The 12,033-nt window shown below is 41.4% G+C and overlaps 1 protein-coding gene across 2 annotated transcripts in view; it reads right to left on the minus strand.

Moving 5' to 3' along the window:
- Positions 1–12,033, minus strand: part of Ryr2 (ryanodine receptor 2) — a 581,527-nt gene that overhangs the window by 41,805 nt on the left and 527,689 nt on the right. For both annotated transcript variants that reach the window (XM_076572925.1, XM_076572926.1), the window contains 5 exons: positions 11,013–11,093; positions 9,565–9,653; positions 7,604–7,732; positions 2,416–2,520; positions 487–568 (listed from right to left, as the gene is read on the minus strand). In XM_076572925.1, the coding sequence (XP_076429040.1) occupies positions 487–568; positions 2,416–2,520; positions 7,604–7,732; positions 9,565–9,653; positions 11,013–11,093 (486 nt within the window). The remainder of the gene's footprint in view (positions 1–486; positions 569–2,415; positions 2,521–7,603; positions 7,733–9,564; positions 9,654–11,012; positions 11,094–12,033) is intronic.

Here is a 12,033-nt window from a genome sequence, read left to right on the forward strand (position 1 = left end):
GCTGTAACATCTGTTTGTGGAGTAGACACATATGGTGAGGAGCCTGAGGTGGGCTTCTGGGAATACCCCTGAGGAATTCTCTTAATTATGTTGATTGGTGTTGGAAAACCCATCTTACTTGTGGGCAAGTCCAGGGATCCTGGACTGTATAAACTGGAGAAAGGACCTGAGCACTAGCAAGCATTCATTGCCCTCTGCTCTCCGATTATGAATACAACATAACCAGCTGCTTCAATCTCCTTCTACCTTAGTTTCTCCACTAGGATAGAATGTGCCACAGAAACAACCATTTCTCTATCAAGTTGCTTTTATCAGGAAGTTTCATCATAGCCACAAGAAGAGAAACTAGAGACACCCAGCAATGCATCTGAGTAGCTGGGCATTGCTTCACAGCATTATACCTTGCTCCACAGTGATGCCAAACACAAGCACAAATTTGTCCAACAAGAATAAAAGAGAACTTGAAAGGACACACTAAAGCCCTACCTTCTAGCATGGACAGCAGCATGACCACCATGTCCTTCTGGAGATCCATTAGTTCTTTCAAGAGCTCGATTTGGCTGGAATCCTAAAAAAATTAATATATTACATTTGAGATAAGGAGAAGAACACATGGCCAGATCACATCTGTCCTCACAGGAAATTTCTTGGTTGCCAACACTAAGCCCTTTAAGGCATCACAGAACTACTGGATGTCAAATCTAAACACATGGCTTGCTAAATTCAGACATACTGATGAAGTAAAGAACCTTTACTGCTCACTTTTGATGTGTGTTTGCTGAAGTGCCTGTAAGGACATGTGCCCAACAGGTATGTGGAGGAACCTAAGTCCTGAGAGACATGCTAATTCTAGGCAAGATTCAGCTGTTTCTGCATACTGGACACAGTTTTTACTTGAAAAGACTGTATTTTCATTCTCTCTGACTCCTTTTTTCTTATTCTTTTTTTTGTACACACATTTACTTATTTTGAGAGGGTGTGTAGCACGTATGTATGTACATGAATGCATATGTGCATGCTCAGGTGCCACTGCAAGCTTATGGTGGCCACAGGACAATTTACAGGGAGTGGCTCTCTCCATCCACTATGTGGGTTCTGGGGATCAAACTCGGGCTCCAGGCTTGGCAGCTAGTGCCTTCACCTTCTGATCACCTCTCTTCTGACTAACTCTTGTATTCCTTTTTCTATCATGTGGCAGACACCCATTTCCAACAGGTGTGTCAGGTCTTTTGATACCACCAAGATGACCTGAACCAGAGGCCCATTTACCCAGGGATGGTATTAATTTTTTTCTAGCCATGCATATTCGGTTTGAAATGAAACAGGCATGGTAGTAGGGAAGCAGGAAGCCGATGCTTCCAACAGACTTTGTTAATTAATATCAAAGCCTATTCCTTGTTTGTCTTTACAACCATGATCTATTCTTTGACTTTCAAAAAGTTAATGTTCCTGGTATTGAGCCAATGTTATCTTCGCTTGTTATGTGAACTTGTAAGGACTTACTCTCCTTAACAAATTTATCACAGGTGTCAAATCCCTTTTCCATATCTGTGAGTGGGAAGAAAATTCCCAATGAACCAAGAGCAGAGAAGGGGTCAGAAGGCTGTGAAATGGTAATGGCTGCTTCATATCCTTTGTTCTGCCTCTGTGCTAACCTTACATGAAGTGCTCTGTGTTTTCTTCTTGATGGGTGCTCTGCAGTAATGTGTTTGCCCTAGGTTTGTGGGAACTCTTTAGTTGTGCTGATTTTATGAATTTTCCATATCACATGTGGGAGCCTTCAGTAGTCTAGCTGTCCCAAAGAAAGTCGTCCAGTGGGTTCTCTGATGATGCAGTTGCTTCTGAGTCACCCATCATCTGATAGGTTCACCCAACTCATTGGTTCACCCAAGTTGGACTAGGACAAAATCCTTCCTTTGGTCCAAAAATTGGTGCCCTCTCCATTAGAGGGATAAGATGTTTTTTTATTAAAATATCTGACATACAGGATAAAGAAATGACTCAATGGTTAAGGCCATTCACTGCTCTTGCACAGGACCTGAGTTTAGTTCCCAACATCTACATTAGGTATCTTACTACCATCTAAAACTCTAGCTCCACAGGAGCCAATGCTTTCTTCTGTCCTTTATGTATGCCTTCAATTACATGTGACATACACACACTTAAAAATAAATCTTTAAGAAACCATCTACCTTAGCTATGTGATATTTTATTTGTGAACTCGTTATAATAAAGTGATTTATTTAAAAATATAATAAAGAAATAAAAATTGAAAAAATAAAATATTTGAAATAGAGTAAAAGACCCATAGGTAAGTGATGTAGAAGAGATAATATCAAAACATAAGGATGCATGTGTCGTTGCTAGTGGTTACAGTCCATGTTGTACCCACTCCATTAAAGGCTGCTGACTTACCTGAGACAACTTCATCTGCATGTGGGCAAATACATGCAGGAAGCCCACAACAGCATCCCACAGCCTGCTGTGTGCCAAGCTCTGCTGGTTTCCAGTACAAGGACCCTGCAGCATGAACAGAGGGACAGTGATCATTTAGAATTATTTATTTGACTAAGTAAATTTTAAGGAAAGAAAAATTTAATTCCCTGTTTATATATCTTATTGCCAGCTTCTTATCTATAAAGAGAGGCATAAAATGAAAGAGACATGGTAGGAATAAGGTGCCCTTGACAGTGTTCTTCCCAGGACTGTCTGGTTAAGTGTCCCTAAGAACTTCTCAGGTATTTTGATGCATTGTTTCTATATATAGATGAAAACACTGGAGACCCCGATTATTTCATCTTTTTAGGAAAAGGGGGGGATACCGATGGCTTAGTCACTTAGTCAAATCAATAGTCACTACCTTGTGTAAAAAGAGTATGTAAAACAAGTGTGGTAGCACAGCCTGTGATACCAGCAACAGAGAGGAGTTCAAGGTCATCTCGGGCTACCACACTTGTACACTAAGTGGCTAGAGACTCGCCTGGGCTACACGAGACCTTTCAAAAAACAAAAACAACAAAAATATGAGAATATGCTTAGGAGAAGAAGAAATCTTTTCTTATCCCTAAGTCGTAACATGGATATAATATTCACAAAAAGGAAACCAACCCCTCTTTGATGTTTCAGTTGTACAATTACTTAGCAAACGATGTAACTCCTGACAATTTAAAAATTAATACTTGATCATTAATTTCATAAATCTTGAATCCAAGAATCTTGACTCTGTTAAAATAATTTATTGGAAAGCTATTGCCTGAAAGAGCTCTAGCTTTGGACTCCCTCATAAGCCAAGCCAAGCCACATCATTGTAAACATGAGCTCAAGAGTCAGGGACAGACAAGGAACCTCTAATTAGAAGCCTTATTATTTAGCCAACCATATATTAGGTATACATAACAAGTGGTTTCTTAAATAGATATTACATATTAGATGCATTATTTAAAACATTATTACTTCCAAAAATACAGGATAAACGTCCTCCCACCCTGGCCCCTGGTGGAGCACTGAGTCACTTGCAGTCTGGCTGAGCCTGATTTACAAAGAGGTAACTTACTGAACTCATAAGTAATCCTCACAAAGTGAATTCAATGATTGTTAAAATAAACTCTTAAATTTTAATGTCAGGCCAGGGAGATGGATCAATGGATAAAAAGCACTTGTGTAAGCCTGATGAGATGAATTCAATTTCTATGACCCTCATTAAAAAAAAAAAAAAAAAAGCCAGATTCAGTGGTGCACATCTATTATGCCCGTCCTCCTACATTTAGGGGTGTGGCAGTTTGAATAAGTATGGCTCCTATAGACTCGTGTGTGTGTGTGTGTGTGTGTGTGTGTGTGTGTGTTGGAATACTTGGTCCATAGGGAGTGGCACTATTAGGAGGTGTAGCCTTGTTTGAGGGAGTGTGTCACTGTGGGGCCAGGCTTTGAGGTCTCCTATGCTCAAGCTACACTCACTGTGGCACGCAGTCTCCTTATGCTGCCTGCAGATCAAGATAAAGAACTCTCAGCTCCTTTTCCAGCACCATGTCAGCTTGCACACCACTATGCATCTCACCATGATGCTAATGGAATAAACCTCTGAACCTGTAAGCCAGCCCCAACTAAGTGTTTTCCTTTATAAGAGTTGTTGTGGTCATGGTGTTTCTTCAAAGCAAATAAAACCCTAACTAAGACAAGATGGGAGGTGGAGACAGGAGGATTGTAGAAAAGATTGCAGGCCAGACTGAAGCACTTTACTCAGGAACAGAAACAAGAGACAGGGCCTGAACAAGATGTAAGGCAAGGACTAATTCCTGAAATACGTCCTTTGGCATCCACACATGTGCCTTAGCATATGTGTGCCTTCTCTTCCCCTTCCCATCTCTCTGTACTTGTCCTGCTTATGGCCATGGTAGCTTCTGGCCTCAGAACAATGGATCTGTAGGATTTCAGTGCCATGGAAGTGCATTTGCAACACAGGAATGCATGGTACAAGCATCAAGGAGAAGAGACTGAAAAGTCAATGGTGAACAGCAGAAAATCAACTGGGTCTTTGTTCAGTAATGACTTCCTTTGGGAGATACTTAAGGTTTTGAGTCAAAGAAAGAGTTTAAGAAAATGTGGTGCATTTACACAATGGAATATTACTCAGCTGTTAAAAACAATGACATCATGAAATTCAAAGGCAAATGATGGAACTAGAAAAAAAATCATTCTGAGTGAGGTAACCCAGACACAGTAAGACAAACATGGTATGTACTCACTCGTTACTCACTCGTAAATGAATATTAGCTGTAAAGTAAAGGATAATGCTACAATCCATAGATTGTAACATGAAAGTAACAAGAAGGGCTCTAGAGGGGCACTTGGATCTCCCTGGAAAGGGAAACAGAAGAGACTTCATGGGTAGACTGGGGTGGGTGGGGATGGAAAGGAATATGAGGGATCAGGTGCGGGGAGTTGCGGGGAGTGTACTGAAAGAGCCAACTGGAAAGGGGCCCAATTCAGGGTCAGTTAGAAACCTGGTGAAAGGGAAACTCCCAGGAATCTACAAGGATGACCCCAGCTAAGACTCCTAGCAAAAGAGAATATGTAGCTTGAACTGGCTACCTCTATGACTAGGCAAGACTTCCAGTGGAGGGAGTGGAAAACCAAACCAGCCACAAAACCTTTGACCTACAGTAGTCTGTCCTGCCTATAGGATGTGCTGGTGTAAGGGTGACACAGAGATTGTGGGAGTGGCCAACCAATGACCATTCCAGCCTGAGACCCATGCCACAAGAATGAGCCCACCCCTGACACTGCCTGGAATGCCAGGACCCAGAGACTAGGTGGCCCAGAGACCTAGGATAGAACCAAACACAACTGGGGAAAAATGTCAATATGATGATGCCTAATAATATTCTGCTATACTCATAGATTGGCACCTAACGTAATGGTCATCAGTGAGCCTTCATCCAGCAACTGGTAAAAACAGATGCAGAGACCCATAGTCAAACATTAGGCCAAGCTTGGGTAATCCTGCTGAAGAGAGGGAGAAAGGATTGTAGGAGCCAGAGGGATCTAAGGGCATCACAAGAAAACTCACAGAATCAACTAACCTGTGTTCTTAGAGCTCACAGAGACTGAACCAACAACCAGGGATCCTACATGGGACTGATCTAGGCCCTCTCTATATATTATTATTGTGTAACTCTGTCCTCTTGTGGGACTCCTAACAGTGGGAACAGGGACTGTCTCTGACACTTTTATTGGCTTTTGAGACCCTATTCCTCATACTGGGTTGCCTTGACCAGCCTTAATACAAGGGGAGGTGCTGAGTCTTACTATAACTTGACATGCCATGTTTTGTTGACATCCTGTCCTTTTCTGAATAGAAACAGAGGAGGAGTGGATAAAGCAGGGGGCAGAGGGGAGGTGGGAGGGGAGGTGGGAGGGGAGGTGGGAGGGGAGGAACTGGGAGGAGAGGAGGGAGGGGAGGAACTGGGAGGAGAGGAGGGAGGGGAAACTCTGGTTAGGATAAAAAAATTAATAATAATAATAATAATAAATAATGTATTACATTACATATGGTTAACTAGGACTTGTGTGGGTAGCTATTCCATTAGCAAATGAATATTGCAGTACGCCATTATTTGGACTAAAATTGGGCTGAAAATCAAAATAAAGCCATTCATGCTAAGGTTTCAGGTCACCAAGTCAAAAGCCAAGCTGTCAATTAATCTGACTGTCTAAAAACCAGAAAGATAAAGCCATTTAATTCCTAGATCTAGTTCAGTTGGCAAGATAATGAAAGAGTCTCCTTAACACAATCCCAACACAAACATCTCACCTAAGTCTGATCATATATCCTGATACTGATCAGTCAGTTACTGCTTTGTAAATTGTTTTGCCTTCCTGGCCCAGGAGACAGGGGGAGCAACCCTGAGTGACCAGCCTGCAACCTTCAACTTCTTAGGCCCCTTCTGCTAGCTCATGGACAGATTTAGTCTACTTTAGGAAATGAAGTGCTACCTAGTTCCAGAGCTGAGAAATAACATGAATTAAGATGGGAAATGACATTATAAAACCTCACCCGTTTACAGTCTTTGAAGCTGAAAGGAATGCAGTGTACATCCTTATCTGAACATAGTTTCTTAAATGCTCTTTTTAAATTATTTCTATGAGACTTCAGCTTCACCATCACTGAAATACTATCAAATGTGTGTTAATGACCCAGTTTCTCTTTCTTTTCTTCTCCCTTGCATTCACTGAATGATCAATAATTACTACAGGCCCTAGAAATGCAAAATCACCCAAACCACTCCTGTAGCGAATAAGTCATATCTCAGTCTGTCCAAAATCACAGTGCCATGGTGTATAAGTACAGGTCTCCATCTTATAGTTTAGTCTGGATATTGGCAAAGAGAATGTACAGAGTGGATAGGAGTCCTGAGGAGATAGATAAGAGGCTAACAATGCTCATTGCTGTTCCAGGGGGCCCACGTTCAGTTCTCAGCACCCACACAGCAGTTTGCAATCATCTGTAACTCCAGCTCCAGGGCATCTGACACTCTCTTCTGGCTTCCCTGGGCACCCCATACACACATAAAAATAAATACATAAATCAAAAAATAAAAAATATATAAATAAAAATAAATATTTTTGAAAAGTCAATAGGAATATGGAATATATTTTAGGTGTAATACATTTTCTATGGAATTCAATGGTAACTGGTTAAATTTTCTATCTATATATATATATATATATATATATATATATATATATATATATATATATATATCCACCTACCTATCTATAAGCATTGGGGATTGAACCTAGAGCTTCACATATGCCAAGTAAATGTTTTAACATTGAGCTACATCATCTGCCCTCTTTACTTTTTATTTTGAGACAGGGTCTCACTAAATTGCTCAGGTTAGCCTAGAACTCACTCTGTAGACCAGGTAGGCCTTGAATTTTGGATTTTTCTGCCTCACATTGTGAGTAGCTGGAATACAAGTCTGTGGTACCAGGCCCAGTCAGAAAAGTTTCTTTAAAACTGATTTTTGTTTCGTTTTTTGTTTTTGTTTTTGTTTTTTTGTTTTGTTTTTTTTGTAAATAGCAGAAATGTCTTGATGTTTACCTGGATGTACTCTGTGAGAGTGTTGAACACCTGCTTCGCCACTTGGATGGCTTTGGAGAAGTTGCGTTGGCCCTGCTCATCTATGATGTCTTTCCCAGAGTAGTACCAATAGAAATCACTAATAGACTCCTGGAAAACAGAGACCATGCTGTGGAAGGGCATTAGCCAGTTATCATTGCCCCAGCCAGGCTTAGAGCCTGCACAGATAGAGATCTTAGATACAGCGGCAAAAGGAAAGCAGGGAAGTAGATACCAATCATCAACCTTCTTCCCAAGTACACAGTGTGGAACACCCCCAGCACCCCAGAAACACCTCCCTCAAAATAACAAGCAAAGAACTTAGCTTCAAGAATTCCTCTCTGATCACCTTGATTTCGACAACTGTAATAATTCAGGAAGACTAATATATTTGTTCATGGAGTGAAATTGGATGTTTATAATATGAGCTGGACAAGCAGACAGGCCATGCATGGAACAATGTTTTTGGGTTTGCAGACATCTGCCCTCCTTTTTTCTCCAGAGGAGCCAGGAGTATTTCAGCAAAAGAATTCCATGGTGCTCCTAGTTTTTGTAACTAAGGACAGTGGCTGGCCTGCTCATGATCACTAAGAGCTGAAAACCAACACCAATCTGTGAGACTGAGACTCACAGATTCGTCCCATGTACTCACACTTGGAAGAAGCCTTTGTTGGCTAAATTAATAATATAATTTTGTTGAACATATGAACTACATTTGAGTTTGATGACATAGTCTTTAAGAACTTACAAATGTGTTTTCAAAAATGCCTTTTGATATATTTGTTTCATAATGGACTTTTCTCCTATAAAGGAGAGAAAGATGGGAAGAAGAAGAAATGAAGGAAGGGGGTAGATAGTGAGGACAGTGGGAGAGAAGGAGGGAGGGAGAGAGGAAGAAGGAAGGGATAAGTTGAAGAAAAGAGAAGAGTAGAGGGTAGGGGGAGGAAAGGGGAGGGGAAGAAAGGAGAAAGAGAGAGGAGGGGGAGGAGAGGAGAAAGGGAGATAAGAGGAGAGGGGAGGAAAGAGGAGGGGGGAAGAGGAGGGGAGGGAAGGGGAGAGTAGGGGAGGGGAGGGAAGAAGAGAAGAGAAGAGAAGAGACTAAAATAGCCATGCTCACTTATTTTAAAAGCAATATAGTCCTGGCCTGGTGATGTCATGTTATAATCCCAACTGCTGGGGATGGGAGACAACCTAAGACAAAAATCACAAGTTTAAGGGCTTCCTGGAATACAGTGTGAGTTCAAGACTTTGGATCAGAATCCTGGTGCCAGGGATTTTTTTAAATATCAAGGAAAAAACTGGAAGTTTTGAACTTCTAGGTTTCTGTTTATTTGTTTAATACTAGGTCTGACATTTTTATAGGAAAATGAGAGAAAATAAAACCTTTACAGAGTTGTTATCATTATTCCAGCCTCATCCCTTTAGCTCCAACCTGGCAAACGGGTTAGACACAGATACAGCCTCAGAGGTATTTCTAAGCAACAAGATGTTAAGGTGAAATTTAAAACAGTGAAAATATTAAGACAATTATAAAACTAAGCTTGGAACATCAAAGTTGAGTGCAGCAGGGTGCAGTGGGATGGACTGTCCTACTTTTAGGAATGTTTCAAATACTCTCCCCAGTACTGTCTCAGCTCAAGGAGCAAGAACCATGCATCAAAGTGTTTCACAAAACAGGAATGAATCTAGAATACCACTGAGCTCAAAATGAGAGGTTACCAAAAAACATATATTTATACACAGAGAAAACAATGGGCATGTCAGGGCCAGGGGCCAAAGTACTGCCAGTTTTCCCTAAGAATTATGGGAAGGTTGTGATCAACGATAAAGCCCACGACTTACCCAGCCATAAATGCACACACATTCAAACCCACTTCACAGCACTTCTGCAGTTGGCCAGCTGACCCCAGCGCCACTTGGAGCTGGCAGATGTGAGCACTTACCTGCACTCGGAGGAGGTAGTCCACCGTGGAGATGATGATATTGACAGTTGTATTGTTGCCAGTCTGAGTTCTCAGGTAATTTTGAAAATCTACATAAAACCAATTTTTTTTTTTAATTAAGACCCCCTCAGAAGTACAAAATAAGGGACCCTATAAGTCCCTGATGCCCTCAACAGTAACATTAGGGTGGCAAAGGGTAGTTTTTTTTCTGATCGTTTGAATGTGAAATCACTTGTACTTCCTATAAACCACCAGTTACATAGCGGTAGAGAGCCTGCCTCACATGTGTAAGGCCCTCGAATTGATTTCCAGCCACATAAACAAACACTAAATTCAGTAATTATCTCCCAAAACATACTTAGAAGTTTCATAGAATGTCAACGCTCAATTCCAGACTAAGACATTGCTAACATCATCTTATCCCACACTCTAGAGCTCTGGCCATATAAATCACTAAGAAGGTTTCCATCATTGAGGACATAAAACAGAATTATTTATTCAGGAATCTTGTGTTCTGAAGTATTGCACAAAATGTTTAGAAAACAAAGACAACACTGAGGCTGGCCAAGAGCTGGATATGAAAACCAGGAGTAGAAATACACCAAACAGCCGGGTGGTGGTGGCAGCGGCAGCAGCGCACGCCTTTAATCCCAGCACTCCCGAGGCAGACCCAGGCAGATCTCTGTGAGTTCAAGGCCAGCCTGGGCTACCAAGTGAGTTCAAGAAAAGCACAAAGCTACACAGAGAAACCCTGTCTCGAAAAACTAAAAAAAAAAAAAAAAGAAAGAAAGAAATACATCAAGCAATATAAACAAGTGTATACCCAAGTCAGTAAAACTAGTACAAAAGAGACAGCTGTCTACATTGCTGTGAAAATTTATTATTATTATTATTATTATTATTATTATTATTATGATGATGATGATGATTTTCATACCCCTTGTTTTCACTAACATTACAATACTGGGAAGAATCAAGCAAAGCCAGGGACATGGTGCACACTTGCAATCTCAGCACTTGGGAGGCAGAGGGTGAAGGAGTGGGGCAAGTTCAAGGTGAGGCTGGTGTACACAGCTAGTTTGGGGCCAGCCGGGGCTACACAATGAGACTTTGTCTCAAACACTGGGAGGGAGCAGAAGTACAGGGAGTGGGGGAAGGGAGTGAATAAGAGTAGAAGACAGAGAAGAAGAAGAGGGAGAGAAGGGAGGGGGAGAGGAAGAACAAGGGACTGGGGAGGGGGGGAGGGGGCTGTGAAAAAGCTATGCAAAGACTTTCAAGCAGCAGTACCACTTATCACCTGCCAAGGCACAGTGCTCAGTGCCTGTAAAACAATGCTCAATCCCCACCAACTCAGAAGCTCAACTCCACTTGGAAGCCATGGGGCGCTGCTGTGATAGCTGCGAGGGTCACTTCCTTGCTCTCATCATCCAGGGTGGCAGATCACCCACCTGAGTTGTGTCCCTCACAAAGCAGCTGCAGGAATCGGAAGAGATCACAGGTAAACTCGTCATCCTGCAGTACCTTCTCTCCTGTGGGAAGAGTAGAGGATGAGCGCAACCATCCCAGGTGCCCTCCCTCAAGCCCCCACCTCCAACACTTGCATATCCAGCTAGCAGCTTTCTGCACCCAGAACAGAACCCAGTCCCAGCCACCACGCTTCTATCTGAAGCTCCTAGGATCATGCGCTTGGCAGATAGATGTACTTTTTCTTTGTCAGAAAAGAACAGGTAAATCTTAAAACTCAGATTTCTCTCTGTTAAAAGCAGCAGCATGGGTTGGCAACATTTTACAAAAACCCAAAGGTTGAAACTTCCTTTCTCACTACCTTGTTTTGTGCATAGTGATGAACTCTACATCTTTTATAAATGTTAGACTTGCTTTGCTCTCAAGGCATCATCACATGGCTCATGGCAAAGCCACTAACATACCTACAAAACAGCACCAAGGGTTTCTTTAATAAATAATAATTAAAAGAGCTTCATGAAAATTGTCAACTGGTGGAAATGGTTAATGCAGTTTAATTTTTCATCAACTTTTCATCTAAAAAGCCAGTACCTCAGGTGTCTCAAATGGAGATATGTCTATTGGGGGGTGTTTTCAAATGATGGGGAGTATTGTCCATGTAAAACCCCAAGAAAGACTGATCAGCTGAGAGCTGATCACTAACATAGAAGGGTAAGAAAACAAGATGACAAGTCCTCGGGCAGAAGCCACATTGAATTATAAAAACTACAAATACTTCATGACTAAGGATGAAGACTTGGAAAAGGGCTTGATCCCTTACCTATTTTGCAATTCACAATCACAGTTTCCTTCAAGACACAAAAACACAAGGAAAGAAACAAACATGAAACAGCATCACACAAATGAAAGCTGATTGTTAAAGTAAAGATGTGCAACTAGAACAAATGTCAAAATTATGAATGTCTTCTTGGGAATGTATATGTGTTTAGAAAGCAAAATGATCAA

This window comes from Peromyscus maniculatus, chromosome 5 (genome assembly GCF_049852395.1).
Source record: "Peromyscus maniculatus bairdii isolate BWxNUB_F1_BW_parent chromosome 5, HU_Pman_BW_mat_3.1, whole genome shotgun sequence".
NCBI classification, from domain to species: domain Eukaryota; kingdom Metazoa; phylum Chordata; class Mammalia; order Rodentia; family Cricetidae; genus Peromyscus; species Peromyscus maniculatus.